This window comes from Bos indicus x Bos taurus, chromosome 17 (genome assembly GCF_003369695.1).
Source record: "Bos indicus x Bos taurus breed Angus x Brahman F1 hybrid chromosome 17, Bos_hybrid_MaternalHap_v2.0, whole genome shotgun sequence".
In the NCBI taxonomy this organism is placed as follows: Eukaryota; Metazoa; Chordata; class Mammalia; order Artiodactyla; family Bovidae; genus Bos; species Bos indicus x Bos taurus.
In genome coordinates, this window is record NC_040092.1 from 8,388,283 (window position 1) to 8,405,527 (window position 17,245).

The following is a 17,245-nucleotide window of genomic DNA, read 5'->3' on the forward strand; positions in this document are numbered from 1 at the left end:
AGAGAAGGATCTGAGATTTGTTCTCCTGTCTCCTCACTTGGCTGCCTTTTGAATAAATCCTGTTTGTTGTAAACCTCAGCTTCTCAGCATTTTGTCATGCTGTGCATGGGATAAGAGGAGCTGATTTGGTGCCAGGGCTTCTGCAAATCCCAAACTTCAGGGCAAAAGCAAAGCAGGCTGTTGCCCCCATTTTACAAATGGGGGAACTGAGACTTGCCCAAGGACACACAGAGTGGAGGTGACAGAGTCTGAATTTAAGCCCAAGTCTCTCTGACTTCAGAATCTGTAGTAGTAACAATTTTTTTTAACCTCATGTACTTAGAGCTTAGCATTTCTGGATACATCCTGTATGTTTAATGTCAATATTTGTGACTTAAGATGGAGGTTTCAGCTCTCTGCTTCAAGGAAAACTTCTGTCAACTGAAGAAGAAAAAAAAAAAAAAAAAACAGAAACCATACAACTTCAAAGTTGTTTTCTTCGGGCACATTACTGAGGACTATATGGCCCAATGCACAGTCTCTCAGCTCTGAAGAACTGTTCCAAACAGGTAAGGAAGGAGCTAGGATGAGTTTTTGCTGGGGTCGTGTGGAGGGGGTGGTGGGGGAGAGATGCAGTTGAACATCCAAACATGACCGTTAATCACAAAAACAGACACCTCAAGTTAATGATTTTAGTGCTCTCCTCTATATGAGAAGGTGGAAGAATCTAGGCTCGTTGAAATTATTCTTTTGATTGCATCTGAACTGTCTGGGCCCCCTATCCTATTTTTCCCCATCCTGAATTCCCCTCAGGACACACCCTCTGGGCAGCCGGTTGATGGCTTCTGGGATGGCCATAGTCTGTTGTTTACAGGAAAGGCAGCAACATTCTTTGTTTACTAAAATGGCAGGCAACATTCTTTGTCCACACCGGGCGGCAGGAGAACCAGGCTGGCTCTTCTCAAGAGTATGTAAACTTAAAACTTATGAGGAAAAGAAGGTGAGAGAGAGAAGCCGGCAGCCCTGGTAGCAGAGACCAGGCTGTGAATGCGGGCTGGGAAATCAGACACAGGTTTAAACCATCAGCCTCCTCATTCTACACCTAAGGAAACTGAGGTTCCCTCCTTCCCAGGGCCCTTTTTCATCCTCCCCTGGGCCTAAGGGAAACGCAATCGGAACATCGTTTCCCAGTTGCTACCCAGAAGGCCCCAAAACCGCCTAGGCGGGGGTTTTCCCCGCGCCCAGTACTCCCGCTGGTCGCCCTGGCCCCGCCCTCCCTATTGCTTATTGGCTCTTTCGAGCACGAGACCGATACAGAAGTCAGCCAATGGGAGTGGCCCACGGCGCGTCTTTCCCGGGAAAGCGGAGGCCGACGCAGGGACCCGGAAATGCGAGACGCCGACAAGTTGAGAAAGCCAATCCGCTGCGAAGAGGCTGGCGGGCCGACCAATGGCGAGTCGCCGAGGGCGGGGCCACGGGCCGGCGGCGGAGGTCCTGGGAGCCGGCCGCCGGCCAAGACTGCGAGCGCTGAGAAGGCGGCAACAGGGCCCTGCAGCGGCGCGAGGTGAGGGTGGGGTGCGTGGGGTGGGTGGGGAAGGGAGCAGCGGGGCAGTGAACCCTGGGTGGGATTCGGAACGGGCGGGTCCCCAGGATGACCTTAGTTCAGTGTCCTCTCAGGTCCTCAGTTTCCCTCTTCCTAGCTAATGAGCATTGAGATTTCTTGCCTGCCAGGAACGCACTTCCTCCCTGGCAAGCTGCAGCCCGGCCGGAGAGCCCCGACCACCTGGACGGAGCAGTGACCCGCAACCTCTTCTGTACCTCCCCATTAGAGTTTGTACCAAGCCTTTCAGATGTGCTGTATCGACAAGCCAGGCCCCCCTGAAACGTCATCAGTTCTGGGTCTTGGTCTAGTACCAGGAGCAGGTGCTTGGGCCCGGGTTGTGAGTTAAGACCTAGGTACTCTAGACACAGATGCACTGGGGATTCCTTCCTGATGCCTGTTTACTTCCTGTGGGTCGTCTGGGTATTGACTTAATCAGTGTGCTAGTTTTCCTCAGCTGAAAAGTTAATGCCTGGGGCAGTTTACCTCCGTGGGATGATGAGGGGGGAGATAAGGCACAGCTGGTACTCAGCTCAGTACCCAGCACACCATAGTTGCCTAACAAATGCTTATTGTTAGCATGATGGTGCTTGCAGACTGGACTCCTCCCCTCCCACTGCCAGCCCCAGGCACCTGCTCATTGTCACAGAGGGCAGTCAGGGTCTCAGACCCAGAACCTGAGTTCCTCTTAAGACTGCCCAAACTCTAGGCCAGATGCCTGCTGGACAGGCCAGAAAAGGAAGGCCAAAGCGGGAAACAGTATTGTGGGTAATGTCAGGGCCAGAGCAGGGGGAGGTGGTTGCCCAGGTGGCACCAAATCAGGCCCCCAAACAGCTGTACTCCTCAAACGAGCCTCAGAACTGCCCTAGTTGTTCTGGACATGTCTTGTGTATCCAGAACACCCAGTGTCGGGTCTGAGGCCACAGAGATTTGTGCCTAAGTGGGGAGACTAGAGCCATGGGTTCTGCACTCAGGTCCCAAAGCCCTCACTTGCTGTCCAGGTGCCTCTGGGCAAGGGCCTTCACTTCCCTGAACCTGTCTCAGCTGCAGAGCCAGGCTTCTGCTTGAAGACCACAGGAGAGATTACATGAGGCTGCCACCAGGGTTCAGCACGGGGTCTGGCACACAGCAAGTGTTTAGGAAGTGTTGAGCGGCAGCAGCGTTCCTTTTCAGTCGCACCACCCTGGACGTGGCACCCATCTTCGCCTTGCCCCCACCGCCGGTCGTCAGTTAAGAGGCGTGGGGGTGAGGGGGTAGGTCTCTGAGACTCTGCTGAAGCCAAACCTGTGTCCTGAAGGTGTCGTTCCCCTGCTTCACCTCCTGCAGGTCCCGCTCTCCCCCAGGCCCCTGTGGACGTGTGCAAGGGGCCTGCCCCTGGGCCCAGATGACCCTCATGTCGATGGCTTCGGTGATGGCAGTGACTGAACCAAAGTGGGTCTCAGTCTGGGGCCGCTTCCTGTGGGCGATGCTGCTGAGCATGGTGCTGGGCTCCCTGCTGGCCCTGCTGCTGCCGCTGGGGACCGTGGAAGAGCACTGTCTGACTGTGCTCAAGGGCTTCTACCTGCTCAGGAGCAAGCTGGAGCGGGCACAGCCCGCTGTCATCAAGTGCACCAGGCCATCCACGGAGCTCAGTCTCACCTCCAGGGGTGCGGCGCTGCTGGCGGTCAAGACCAAGGCCTCTCCAGGTAAGACTGGCCATTCAACAACCATTGATCCCACAGGTGTTCAGCAGGCCTGCTATGTCCTGTGTGCAGGGCACATGGTCGCCCTGAGCTCCAAGCTAGACAAGGTGATAGGTGGCCAAGATTCGGGTAGTGCTATGGAGCACAGGGAGCCAAGGGAGCACGCCAGGAAGGCTCCCTGAAGGAGGGGACGCCTGCAGAGATCTGAGGAAGATGGTATGAGAGGAGAGTGATCCAGGTGGAAAGGGTAGGAGGGCGCTGCACCCTTGAACTAAAAGCCAGCCAGTAGATGTGGCTGGCACTGAAGGTGGGAGGGCAGCAAAGGGCCAGGTGTAATGGAGGGTCTGGTTGAAAACCGTTAGGTCAAAAGGTCCAGGCATGAGGAAGCCCCCCAGGGCCTAGCAGCAGTGGGGAGCCCCTCACAGTCAGGGTCTAAAGGGGCCGGGTGGATGCAGGGAGAAGGGTCCGTACCTCCAGAAGTCACTAGAGTGGCTGCGAGCTGGAGCAGCTGTAGGGGAGGGCCTCCTGATGGGCACTGCGGCCTTCCAGGAACATGACTGCTCAGAGTGGGCCAGGGCACCCAGCTGATGCCCGCATGGTAGGGAGTGGCTTGGGGACTGAGTGGACAATGACCAGCCCAGGGCCCCACGGGGCTGCAGAGAACAAACCTGTCTGCACAGGCACACGGAAGGGCAGGTACAGCCTGGTTGGAGGGGGCCCTGAGGCTGTGGGGGAGACAGCCCAGGTGATATACCCCCTGAACGTCCTCTGCCTGCCCCCATCCTCCCTGACCTGGGCCTCTGGCTCTTTTCTAGCAGGCAAGTTGGAGGCCAAAGCAGCTCTGAACCAGGCCCTGGAGATGAAACGGCAGGGCAAGCGGCAGAAGGCCCACAAGCTCTTCCTGCACGCCCTCAAGATGGACCCGGGCTTTGTGGACGCGCTCAACGAGTTCGGCATCTTCTCGGAGGAGGACAAGGACATCATCCAGGCAGACTACCTGTACACCCGCGCGCTGACCATCGCGCCCCACCATGAGAAGGCACTGGTCAACCGCGACCGCACACTGCCGCTGGTGGAGGAGATCGACCAGCGCTTCTTCAGCATCATCGACAGCAAAGTGAAGAGGGTCATGTCCATCCCCAAGGGCAACTCCGCGCTGCGCCGGGTGATGGAGGAGACGTACTACCACCACATCTACCACACAGTGGCCATCGAGGGCAACACCCTCACGCTCTCGGAGATCAGGCACATCCTGGAGACGCGCTACGCCGTGCCGGGGAAGAGCCTGGAGGAGCAGAACGAGGTCATCGGCATGCACGCGGCCATGACATACGTGAACACGACGCTGCTGTCCCGCGTGGGCTCCGTCAGCATTGGCGACGTGCTGGAGATCCACCGGCGGGTGCTGGGCTACGTGGACCCCGTAGAGGCCGGCCGCTTCCGCACCACGCAGGTCCTGGTGGGCCACCACATCCCGCCCCACCCGCAGGAGGTGGAGAAGCAGATGCAGGAGTTCGTGCAGTGGCTCAACTCTGAGGACGCCATGAGCCTGCACCCGGTGGAGTTTGCGGCCCTGGCCCACTACAAGCTCGTCTACATCCACCCCTTCATTGACGGCAACGGCAGGACCTCGCGCCTGCTCATGAACCTCATCCTCATGCAGGCGGGCTACCCGCCCATCACCATCCGCAAGGAGCAGCGGTCTGAGTACTACCACGTGCTGGAGGTCGCCAACGAGGGCGACGTGAGGCCCTTCATCCGCTTCATTGCCAAGTGCACGGAGACCACCCTGGACACCCTGCTCTTCGCCACCACAGAGTACCCGGTGGCACTGCCAGAGGCCAGACCCAACCACTCTGGGTTCAAGGAGACGCTGCCAGTGAAGCCCTAACACTATAAATCCCTCCTTGGTGGCAAGGGATGTCCCAGTGGAGGAAAAAAAAAACTCCACACTTCTAGAAACCTAGTCATCTCCTAGAGCAGGAGGAGATGGGTAAGAAACTGAAAACATTCTTTACCTCCAAATGTCTCTTTAAAGAAGAAAACTAAATTATTAAGCCTTGCCCCCAAGATAACTTATAACTGAGCCAAGTTATTTATTTTCCTTTGACCTGGCACACGTGTGGTGTTTGCTGGTGGCTCTGACCCCTGGGGTGGTCCCAGCGGCTTCAGGGGCATCCATGCTCGTGTGACCAGAACACAGGTTCTGGAGCAAAATTTGCACTAAGGGGAGGAGTGTGGGCTGAGCCCTGGAGGAGTAACTCCTTCCAGCACTTTCTGGAACCGGCTGAGAGGGTCTGTGCCTCCCTGAGACGCACGGCTGAGGAGGACCCAGTCGCAGTTGAGAAAGGATTGAAAGCTTTCTTTCTTACAGGCGTTGGCTCCCCGACAGAGAGCTTAGTATTGTGACTAATCTTACTGGTAGAGCAGATTTCTGAGACAGGAAGTGAGCATTCACCATGTCTCTAGTTAGACACCTTGCTTAGTCCAAGGAACATGCTTTGAGCCACAGTTTCCAAACTCTGGTCCTAGAGGTGGCTGTTTCTCTAAGAAGAGGTGTGGCTAGCCTGGTTTCTATTGATGTTTCTCATATTTGCACCAATTCAGACCAGATGTTTTAGTCTAAAGGTTCTCTGGGTTTGTCACCCGACAATTAAATCCTGCTGCAAATCAAGTGTTAGGACACATCAAAGAAGACAGATGCCAAGTCAGTGCCAGACAAGCGTTTGTGATGAGTTAGGACGCCGCTCTGTGGGAACCAAGAAACACCCTCAGCCACAGCCAGGATGCGTCCCTCTCGTCTATTTACCGGCCCCACGGCCCCTGTCCCCTCGGGGGAAGCAGCATAGATTGTCTTGGCGTGGCCTTATTTTTCTAGCAACTTGTAAAAAGATGAAATGTTACATGTAACACACCCACACTGTCGTTACGGAGGCAGAGTCTTTTCGGTCATTACCTGACACAGATGCCAACACAACCGCTGCTGTTCAGTCCAGAGGCTGGACACCACCGAGCCCCTTTCTGGGGACCGAGCCGGTGATGTCCAACACTGGGCTGTCAGCGTCTGAATGAGGGTGAATGCCCACCGAGTGTTGGGTGAGGAGACAATTCAGATCCTGACGGTAATGAAGACCCTCTTCTGATGTAGTAAGTGTTTCTACAGTTATTTACTTGTATAACAAGCAGAGTAGTTTTCTAAAAGATAAGTGAAAAGATATATGAAATGGCCCCAAATGAGTTATTCAAACCTTGATAAAAGATATTTTTCTATTTGTATGCCATAAGATATTTCTTAAACCTTAACTCTTCTACCGTTTTGCTCTTTGTAAGCACACCAAGGAAGCCTGACTGAAGGGCTTGCCTTGTACTAGAGGGAGAAATTTGCACTTTAGCTATATTTGAAGGGTGTTATTTTAAGAAATTACTAATAAAGTATTTTGTTACATAAATGCCTAAGACCTTGCTACCTTCCTCAAGAGATGTTCCCATCTGTCCTAGGGATGAAGGAGGGACTCTTTCAGAACTTTAGCCCTGTATTGTTGAGAGAGAAAAACAAGAAAGACCCAAGACGGTAACGTCACGAGAGAGAGACAGAACTGGTTGGTATGCCAACGGGGATGAACCACTGCCCTTGCACAAAGACTGAAATGACTGAAATGGTTTTTCATGTATCTCTTCACCATCAGTTCCTCCTCCACCCCACCCCCCTCACCCCCTGCCAAACCGGGGACAACAAACCCACTCCTATGTTCCTGAAAATCTGTTTCTGGAACAGTCGACAGCCTGCACCTAAATGGGGTCCCACTCAAGTCTGAAAGGCCCACCTCTAACGAGCTCTGTGTACACCCAAGGACGAAGTGAGGTCAGAGGACTGGAACAGCAGGAGGACACCACCGTCACCTAGTGCCCTGTGACCTGGACTGAGAGCGGAGGCTCACGGCCCCCTGGTCCCACCTGACCCACAGCCTCTCACCCACAGAACAGGCCTCTGCACGGAGCGGACGGCCAGCCACCCCCAGAGAACACAGGCTCTTCCGACAGCTTTAAAGCTGCTGCCTGAATTCAAAAACACCTAACAAGTGTTCTGTGTAAAAGATGAGGTACAGAGAACCTACAGATTAAAAGGGTTATTATGAAACAATAGGAAATTGGCCATTTGTCTGGATGGCTGACATTAACACTACTCATGTTTCTAGAAATAACGATAAAACCATGGTCTTTAAACCCGTAGACAGGTGCTCCAATAGCAGGGCCTCTGTGATGTCTGGGGTCTCCTGCGGGACCCGGGGGTACAGGGGAGAGGTGGAGACGGAGACGGGCTGAGCAAGGCTGAAGCTCGATGACAGGGCGCTGTGATGTCTGGGGTCTCCTGTGGGACCCGGGGGGACAGGGGAGAGGTGGAGACAGAGACGGCTGAGCAAGGCTGAAGCTCGATGACAGGGCGCTGTGATGTCTGGGGTCTCCTGTGGGACCCGGGGGTACAGGGGAGAGGTGGAGACGGAGACGGCTGAGCAAGGCTGAAGCTCGATGACAGGCGTATGGGGTTTAGTTTACTATTCTGTCCACTTCCCTGTTTCAAATGGTCCATTAAAAATGTTACACTAAAAAGTACAGTAAAGCCTGACTGATGCATAAAACCTTTAAAAACAGATAAATGAGCCAATTTTTCATCACCAAGGAAAGAATTCCAATATTTTTCCCCAGAGTGCCTTTATAAAGTCAGTTTTCCTACTGAACTGGCAACGTCACTTTCAAAGGAATAAATGCTGGATAAAAGAGGAGGGGTAGAAAAGCTGTAGGCGCTGAACTGCTGTAAACTAGAGGTCTCACAGCTGAAATGGTTTAAAGCAGAACAACCGGATTTGACGTATAAAAGGTCTATTTACACATCTATCAGGTAAAGCAAGGTACACCCATTTCAAAGTACGTGTTTGAACACACATCTGAGTACCTTTTTGCAAGATGGTTTTAAGAGAACTTCAGTTTAATAAAGCTAAATGGAGAGAATTTAAGTTTGCACTTGACATGGTATTTAAACAAAACCAAAGGGCTGAAACTCAGTATTTAGACAAAGAACACAGCTCACTAGTCACTAGGCAAAGAAAGTGGGCCACACAGATGGCGCGCAAAGCTCCTACACAAAACAAATGTCACAGATATTTTGCTTTGAGGCAAACAAAACAATGGGTTGACAAGTCATTTACAAATACATAATATAAAAACGCACAGCCCCCGTGAACAAAACTCCATCAGATGTTGTTTAAGTGACGTCCCCTCCCCACCCCTTTACTAAAATAGGCCATTCTGGTGAATTACTAGCATCTGCCATTTTGTCTTTTAAAAATTAAAAGAGTGACGGGCACATGTGCTGTGCAGGGTGTACAGAAGTGTCTTATAAAAAGGGACCAGAGTTGGCCAAAAATACTTGGACAAGTGGGTCTCAGAACAGTGTGTTCGAGTTTCACTTCTGTTTCTCAGCTCTTTCAAGACACACAGGTATCTCAGAAAACTGCACCCTGCACCCAGCCTGTGGAGTGGTGGTTTTCGTCCTTTTGCCCTCAATATGAGGGAGCACTCACAGCTTCTTTCCCTGGACACCCTTTTCCAGTCCTGCCTAAACCAGAGGAAGCGCGTGGCCGCGCCCTGCACCTGGCCCTGCATGGCCAGGGCCCTGCTGGGCACCAGGTGTCTTCCCGGCCAGCGTGAAGTAAGGCATTTCCCTTCTCGCACCGTCCCACTCACTTTCTCAGAAGCAACTTGGCGAAGTCGGCATTGGACATCTTGGGAGCCTCAGTGGTGGCTGGGGTGGCGGGGCCGTTCTCAGCCTGGGCGGTGGCGGCGCTGGGGCGCTGCAGGGCGCGAGGCAGCAGAGAGAGCTGGGTCCTCCCCTTCCCCCGCCTGGAAGAGCAAACACTGCATGGACCTCCCAAAGCGACAACTGGTGGCATGAGCCAGGACCACCCCAACACAAGAGGTGAAAGGCGACAAACAAGGCTGAGACGAGCCCTGAGCTCCCCGACCCCGGCTATCAGGTGACAGTGACTTTAACAAACTCCGCCTTTTCCACAACTGTTTGGCCAGGGCCACGCCTGTACAACACCGTCACACGTAGGGTGGACAGAATGGCTGTGACCGTACAGACCTCACCAGACAACCTTGCGACCTCGCTGCCTCGTGCCCATGGGCTGAGGACACAGCTCTGCTGGGGTTACAGTTGGTGAACACCCAGCTGTCAGGTTTGGGACTCACACGTGGGTCCACCTGCCAAAGGGGACTTCAGAGTGACCACCATCTTTTAAAAAACTTTTTAACACTTAAATAAACCACTGGTGTAAACCAGTGTAGACGAGGGAGGGCCCACTTCTGGGCTGGCCCTCGGCGTGGACTTGCTGGGGAACCCCTGCCCCGGGACGGAGCAGGCAGGCCTGACCCTCCGTCTAACTCACTGCCCTAGAGGGAAACAGGGTCACCGTGGCGCCACCACAAGGCCTCACCAGTGCGCACGACACTTACGCCCCGTAGACCTGCCGCGGCAGCAGGGCACTCCCTGGGGCCTTCCTCGCCTCAAGCTTCTCTGGAACCTTCCTCTGCGGCGGGTTGCTGATGGCCACTTTGATGACGTTCTCTCTGATGGTCATGCCGTCCATCTTCAGGACGGCCTGCGATGCCTGCGATTCGTTCTCATACTCCACGTAGGCCAGGCCCTGAGGGTGAGGAAGGCCCGGCCAGGTCAGCGCTGCAAGCCAGGACGCGGCTCCCCACTCAGGCCCCCGGGCCAGTTCAGAGAGCCCCTCCCTTGGGTTTCCCTGCCCCACCGCCACCTGCCTTGGCCTATAGGTTCCTTCCCTGCCCTAGTCTCCCCTATTTCTGCAACTGACTGTAACTTCAGACAACTCTTCAAGTTCTATGCACCATGTGCCAGAGATGGGCCAGCATAAACCCAGTAATGCCCATATATTCATCAGCTCTCAATTAACCTGGACAAACATGAAGGGGCCTCTCTTAAACCAAACTCTTCTTAAACAACTACTCAAAACGTGGTCAAGGATTTCACAGGAGGTTGAGGAACCAGAGGGGAGAACACAGTAAGGGGGACACCAGGGCAGGGATTCAGGGAGATGCTGGAGGCCTCGTGAAGAGGGGTCCGGGCGGGAGGGAGGAGACTGCAAAGGGAGGCACCGCACCCCAAGGCCCCACAGCCTGGGGCCGCACTGGAGCCCCTGCTAATTTGTGGTAACGTTTCTTGCAACACCTTTTTCTTTTCAATGTAGTTATCTACATACAAGTTAACCTGACTCCAAATGGAAAGAGCCTAGTTCACCTATCCTTCTGTTAACTTCTTGTCTGTTTCTTAGCAGACAAACCAGAAACCACTCTAGAACCAAGTAATCTGAACAGAGGCTCCCCCGGGCTCCAGGCTCAGACACCGACCTTGGGTTTCCCAGCCCGGTTGGTGACCAGCCGGATGTCTTTCACGGTGCCGTGGGCCTTGCAGATCTCCTCGAGTTCCTCTTTGGTGCAGGAGAAGGGCAGGCCCGACACAAACAGCTTGTGTTTCTCCAGGGCAGTGCTGTACCTGAACACCTACGGAGGAGGGAGAGGACTCACACCCCGGGCTCAGCCCAGCTCCCCACACGGCAGGGTCAGGCCTCATCCACAGGCTGGGCCAGAGCTGGCTCTGGGTGCGAAGAACTGCTCACTCGCCCTGGGCAAGTCCCTCACTTCTCGAAGCCTTCACTTCCTCCTCTGGAAAACGGCCAGAATAAAGGCCACCATTCTCCAAGTCTGGGTGAGGGTCGAAAGGTAACACAACAGACGCTGGGCGCAGCCCCGTCACTCCTAACCACCCCACGGGGAGGAGCTGTTACACGGTGCCTACTGCTACCATCACTTGTCAACACCAGCAGCTCAGTGACCAGCCCCGCGTAGAGACCTCAGCGAACCAGTTCTGAACGGACCCAGTTAACTCAGGCATTTCACTCCGAACAAATGTTCCACTTAGATTCTAAAGACGGGAGGCTGCAGCAAAGAGCATTTAGTCTGTCCCACTGCAACCTATGGAAAGGCAGGCTTACCCCCCAAACCAACCTTGAAGTCAGGGTTTTTGCTCTTGTCCACACAGGGGGAGACGAACATGGGCCGGCCCTCGACACTCTGCCGGTCCAGCTGGAGCGCCTGCAGGGCCGCCGCCTCCTCTCTGAACTCCACGTAGCAGTAGCCGCGGAAGTCGCCGCGGTTACTGAAGATGGGGCGCACCTCAACCACATCCCCGCAGGCCTCGAAGAGCGGCCGGAGCGTGGCGGCCGGCTCCCCCAGCCCGTAGGGCAGGTTGCTGACGAAGACGGTGACGCCGTCCTTGCTGCTGTCGTGCAGCACCTTGGGCACATCCCTCCGCCGGGCACCCACCCGCACCTCCTTCAGCTCCGAGGGGGGCTCCGTGGCCGCGGGGGCGCTGCTCCCGGAAAAGTCTGCTTCGGAGCCCGGCTCCGCTTCCCCGGCAGGAGGAACGCTATTCTCCACCCTCCTGCGCTTGGAGGGCTGCTCTGCGGGTCATCAGGGCAAAGGATGGTTAGGTAACGGTCTCCTGGCACTGAGCTGAGCCAGGGCACACCAAGCAGGGAGACAGCTCTCCCCACCAGACGCCTGGACCCATGCAGACGCCAGGGTGCATGCCCTCAACCCTGTGGCAGGTCTCTCCCGACCCTCCAGGCACATCCCACTCCTTGCCAGGCCCCAGTGACATCCAGGGGAGGGGACAACTCAGGTGCAAGTGACATTCTAAATGCTCATCGTCCATGCTCAACCATACAAGAGATAGAGGTTGGGGGTCTCCACACTGTCCCGGCAAATCCCTAGGACCCCTCCCAGAAAGCCCAGGGCAGAGAGGAGGATGGAGCCCAGGGGCACGTGTAAACAAGCACCTCAGTGACCCGGGAGTGCATACTCCCTGGGCCACCCTGGAAGTGGTACAGAGAGCTAGCTCCTCCCCACATTCATGACTGTCCCATGTCCTTCCACAGAGCTTCACAACACCACTCTACTCCAATCAACACTCCCCAGTGCTGCCAGGGGAACAAGACTGAAACCAAGCAGCATGGGCCGCCTGTTGCCAGACCTTTCTGTCAGTTCCCCAATGCCCTCCAGGTGGGGCCTGCCCTCAGCACTCTGCATTAGAGACCACTGGTGGGCGTGCTGGCCTGCCTCACCGACCCCAGCACCCTGCCCCGACCAGGGTCAGGCCCAAGGCTGCAGAGAACAGCGGGCCACGCTGTGCTCTGCGGGCCCCGGCCCCCTCTCCCCCTCTCTCTGGACACTCGCTCGCCCTCCCCTGATGCCCAGGTGCAGTGCCACTGCCCCACAGGGGCGCCACCTCACCGTTTTGGGCAGCCCGCTGGCCCCTAGTGCTTTCCCCAGCCTCCACCATGACTCTCACCCACAGCTCCCCGAGTCCCCATGACATGTCACTGCGGTCACAGGTCCCCTGTGCCTTCCCCTGCTACACCAGGACCCCGAAAGGGCAGTGAGCTACCCACGATCATTTCTGAAGGCCCCAAGAAATGAACAATGACTCCATCACTTTTGACTCCAGCTGATAGCTCTGCACTTGGAAAATACTGAGCCTCCTTTAGCATCTAGAGACCACTCTTTACCTTGACTGAGTTTGATGAAATAAATCTGACCCACACCTGCCCACACGTGAAATGGCAGGGGTGACAGAAACACAGTCCAGAAAATTCTACAACTCAAACCACCAGGGGGGAGTCAAGTGGTGGGGTGGGTACAGTATAGGCGCAGGGCAGGGCAGCAGCCAGGTGCCAGGGACTGGGGGTACAGAAACGTCCACACCTGGTGAGGCGGGGAGGGAAAGTCCACAGCGGGGGAAAAGGCAGGCGCTGCTCAGGAAGGGGACAGTGGGGGACGGCATGCCGGCAGGGGTGGCGCCTGGGGCAGGCCTGGGAGCCGAGCAGGGCAGGCGGGCACCACCGCGTGGAAGGGAGGCAGTGACAGGGAAGGCGGCGGGCACTTCGCGTATGTTACTTGCTCTACTGTGTCCCACTCTGTGCCACCCCATGGACTGTAGCCCGCCAGGCTCCTCTGTCCACAGGGTTCTCCAGGCAAGATACTGGAGTAGGTTGCCATTTCCTTCCCCAGGGATCTTCCTGACCCAGGGACCAAACCAGCACGTCCCGCACTGACAGGGGAATTCTTTATGGTCTGAGCCACCAGGGAAGCCCTCCGGGACCTTATCCTCAAATGGTTCCAGAAAGAAATTCTCTGTGCTGTTCGGCACCCTGTCTGGAAGTCTAGGATGTTCCAGGTATGAAAGTCCTGCCAGATGTTACCTTCCTCATCGTCGCCCCACTCCTTTTCATCGTCCTCGTCGGCTCTGTGCTTGTCCGCCCCTCTGGTCTTTTTCTTCTTCTTCAACGCTTTCTTCTCGGCCCGAGCCCTCTTCCGTTGCTCCACCTTTTCTTCCTCTTGCTGGGCAAGGGCTGCTTCCTTCTCTGCAGCCTGAAAGGCCAGGACACGGTGCGTCAGTGGATGTGGCCGCTACACGAAGTCCACTGACTTGTGACGGCAGAGGTGAGCACACCAGGAGGTCAACCACCCCCAGGAGACCAGGAAGGGTGGGCTGGGGGGGTGCTAAGTCCCACCTTTTCAGGCCCTTAAGGAGCTGCATCTCAAGTCTATATTATGTCTCCCAAGATCCCCAGGAATGACTTACCAGTAAAAAGGAAAACATCTATAAAACGGGCCCTGAGTCATCTGGGGGCGCTCACGCGCCAACCACTAGGCTACGTCAGTCAGGCTCCTTTTTTATCTTCTTCGTCTATTTCAGTAACCTTTAAGTACTCCACTACCTAAAGGATTTACTATTGGGGCTAACATTTTAAGCCAATCTAAAAAAAAACATAGTCTTAAACACCGATCTCATAGTTAACACACTGAATAAAATACACTTCTTAGAGGATGACCCCAAAGGTTTTAACAAGGACCATTCATACCAAACACAGTCAGAATCACTATCAGAATTTTAAATCCACTATACTCCAATAAGAAATTAAAAAAAAAAAAAAGCTTTCAGAGGTTCAAAGACTTGAAACAAAGAGCATTGTTACCTTAATTCTCTGCTCGTTGACTCGAGCTAGTCGCGTTTCGGTTTTCTGAACAGCTATATCCCAGTCTTCTAAAGTACCTTGAGAGGAAGGAGAAGCAAAGTTTCACTTCTCTGGATTTTAAAGGATATAAAAACATAGATTGTCTTAATTTCCCCACACCTCTGGAAGAGAGCTCTTCATCAACAGTAACAACTGGAGAATCGGTTTTCCATTTTAAGATTTCATTTGTATAGGTTTCAAGTTTCAGAACTCAAATAGTTCTTCCAGGTGTGTTTAGATCACCCATTCTCTTTTAGAAAAGAGATTTGAAAACCAGACTAGATTCTATTACAAGCTCTCTGTGGCAATTATTGAAAACATTCTAATGCAAAAGGTACAAAACGTTTGTACTGAGATCAAAAGATTTTAAGAGCTCCTCAGATGATAAATACTGGGGTGTTTTTCTTACTGATGCTGCTGTTTAGGTGTCTATTTCCAGTTCTAAGGGACTCTTAGTACCCAAAATCCAGACTAATGCCTGTGGAAACTGTATACGGAGGCTCTGAAATTCACCAGGGAGGCACATGTGATCAGAGAGCAGTCTCGCCGTGGGCCTTGCCTCGCTGTGCTGGAACACAGGCTCTGCTGATCCAAGGGAGCCCTTGGCAACGTCCAGAGACGGTTCTGCTCGTCTGGACTGGGGGTGGGAAGAGCGTTCCTGGTACCCAGCGGGAAGAGTGGGCCCAGTGAAGCCGCACACGACAGCAGCGCCCCCATGCCCGAGAGGCCTGTGCTAGAGCCCCGCCATGGGCCCCTCTGCACGTGCAGTGTGAGAAAGGCAGCGGGACTCCCCTCTCAGTGGCGAGCACCGCACGATGGTCTCATCACAGAGGCCCCTGGGGCGGGCTGGTAAACACATGTGTCCTTACGCCTACTGCCCTGAGACCACACTGGCCTCAGGGACAAGCCCCGAGCCCGAGGCAGCACCGAGGTCCCCACCTTCTGTCCTCTCCATGGTGAGCAACACCTCACAGACGTGCTCCGGGTAGTCGCTGGTACACTGGACGGCCCGGTGCAGAGCCTTCCTGCAGTGCTGCGTGTCCCCATGGGCCCTGGGATGGAAAACACAGAGTTGGGGCCACAGGGACCCAGCAGAAGACACGGGGGGGGTGCACCCTCACACAGCTAACACCACGGCAGCAAAGCCTAGCGTCACCTTCAGCGCCGAGGAGACACCGCGCTCTTCGTGCCAATAGTTTTAATGCTTTCTCCTTGTCTCAGAAAGCTCCCTAGTCAAAAGTGAAGGCTTTCTTCTAAACCACTCTTTCCCTCAGAAGCCAGTGCTGGTGCAAGAGGCACCTGGGAACAGCGGTCCACAGCCAGGCCTTCTGCTTTTACATGTGCAAGGTGTGTGGAAAGACCCAAGAGCTGGGGCGACAGGGGAAAGTCCCCAGAGAGATTCTAGGATGTCACCCCCTTGAGGGGAAAGCCACCAACACAGCGACTAGCAGGTTTCGTGCCCAGGGTCACACAAGTCTTCCCACACTGACGTGAAATGAGATGCTGCTCAACACAATAGTTACAAAACAATATTCTGTTCATCCCAACCGTTATAAGACACTATATTCTCCTGTTTAAAAAGTTTTTATAAACATACATAAACACTGTAAATACACATTAGGACACTAAGAAAAAATTTAGGGCAACAGTTCTCAAAGTATGATCCATGGACGGCTAAGGGTCTCCAAGACCCTTCCAGGAGGCCTGCAAAGTCAAAACTACTTTCATTTATACACCGACATACTTAATGGACTTTTTCACTGTGCTGACATTTGGACTGAGGATACCACAGCTACAGTGGCCCTTGGCACAAATTAAGACAGTGCCATCTTGGTGATATTCTGGGTGACAAACGGAAAGCACACATCAAGCACCTCTTCATACCCAAGTACAGGGCTTGGAGCAAAGAAATCTCAGGTTACTGTCTGAGCTGCAAGCTGGACTGCTTCCTTTTTTTTCATGGGACATTATTTTCACTTGAGAGGACAGTTGAGTGACAAAAACTACAGTGACTCAGACGTGTGTATTTGGCAGACGTTTTCAAAAATTAATCAAGTGAGGCTGTCACTTCCAGAAAAACCTCTTAAGAGTTTTTGTTGACTGATAAAACTGGGGCTTTCAAGTGAAAATCAGAACTTGGAAAACCTGCATCTGCCACTGTGAGTCTGACAGCCTCCTACTTTAAAGCCCTTTCTGTGAAGATCAGTGCAGATACAAACAAATGGGATAATGAGATGCATCAGTATTTAGAAGAGCTGCAGTACTTGATGGCTCAGCATGTTCCACACACAAGGCATGTCACGGAATCCTGCGTGGGTAAAGAGGTCTGCTCGGTGCAAGACACACCAGTGGGTGTTAACAGAACAGTCTTATAGTCTCCAATGAAAACGTCGCCACAGAGAGGGTGCAGAACCAGACAGGGGAATCCAGCTGTCTGCTACTGAGCCAGATTAGAGAGTTTGTAAAAAGTATAAAACCAGGCCACTTTCTCACTATGTTACTTTGGAGTCTGGAAAGCAGTCCTTTCTTATAAAAATACGTTATTTTTGTTAAATGTCTTCACAGTGAATTTTAAATGAATAGGTTTTTGTTTTTTTTTTTTTAATTTTTCAGTTTCATTTTCTAATATGGTAAATGTTAATAAATATACCTCACATAAACAAAAGCTCTTGAGGTGGACCTGAGACCAAAACATTTGAGAACCACTGATCTAGTACAATACTCAACAAGCTTTAATTGTGGTCACCTCTGGGGGAGGATTTTAAGTAACTTTCTATCTCACATTCTGTAAATGTTCTATTTTAACTTGAGCACATATTATTTTT

General features: G+C 53.5%; 2 protein-coding genes across 5 annotated transcripts in view; one reads left to right on the top strand and one right to left on the bottom strand.

The window, feature by feature from the left end:
* The first annotated feature begins 1,436 nt into the window (after nucleotides 1–1,436).
* FICD (FIC domain containing) lies at nucleotides 1,437–7,872 on the top strand. 3 transcript variants are annotated; one of them, XR_003515181.1, is made up of 4 exons: nucleotides 1,437–1,543; nucleotides 2,906–3,264; nucleotides 4,077–5,254; nucleotides 6,760–7,872. XR_003515181.1 is itself a non-coding variant. In XM_027566485.1 (3 exons), exons 2-3 carry the CDS (start codon nucleotides 2,964–2,966, stop codon nucleotides 5,150–5,152), a joined length of 1,377 nt encoding a protein of 458 aa, XP_027422286.1. In that variant the 5' UTR covers nucleotides 1,437–1,543; nucleotides 2,906–2,963; the 3' UTR covers nucleotides 5,153–6,710. The 3 variants fall into 3 exon arrangements, 2 of the variants coding, with proteins under 2 accessions (XP_027422286.1, XP_027422287.1); XM_027566485.1 differs by lacking the exon at nucleotides 6,760–7,872 and having other exon boundaries at nucleotides 4,077–6,710; XM_027566486.1 differs by lacking the exon at nucleotides 6,760–7,872 and having other exon boundaries at nucleotides 4,080–6,710.
* A 250-nt stretch (nucleotides 7,873–8,122) lies between these two features.
* SART3 (spliceosome associated factor 3, U4/U6 recycling protein) overlaps nucleotides 8,123–17,245 on the bottom strand; it is a 41,103-nt gene continuing 31,980 nt past the window's right edge. For both annotated transcript variants that reach the window (XM_027566484.1, XM_027566483.1), the window contains exons 13-19: nucleotides 15,360–15,472; nucleotides 14,382–14,458; nucleotides 13,605–13,773; nucleotides 11,350–11,804; nucleotides 10,693–10,845; nucleotides 9,775–9,965; nucleotides 8,123–9,159 (exon numbers count right to left, since the gene is read on the bottom strand). In XM_027566484.1, the coding sequence (XP_027422285.1) occupies nucleotides 9,000–9,159; nucleotides 9,775–9,965; nucleotides 10,693–10,845; nucleotides 11,350–11,804; nucleotides 13,605–13,773; nucleotides 14,382–14,458; nucleotides 15,360–15,472 (1,318 nt within the window). In that variant the 3' untranslated portion in view covers nucleotides 8,123–8,999. The remainder of the gene's footprint in view (nucleotides 9,160–9,774; nucleotides 9,966–10,692; nucleotides 10,846–11,349; nucleotides 11,805–13,604; nucleotides 13,774–14,381; nucleotides 14,459–15,359; nucleotides 15,473–17,245) is intronic.

Bases quoted from the DNA above. Each gene is read 5' to 3' on its own strand.
- FICD (XM_027566485.1), top strand. From the start codon at position 2,964: ATGACCCTCATGTCGATGGCTTCGGTGATGGCAGTGACTGAACCAAAG. The intron at 3,265-4,076 runs GTAAGACTGGCC...GCTCTTTTCTAG, and splicing joins CAAGACCAAGGCCTCTCCAG to CAGGCAAGTTGGAGGCCAAA.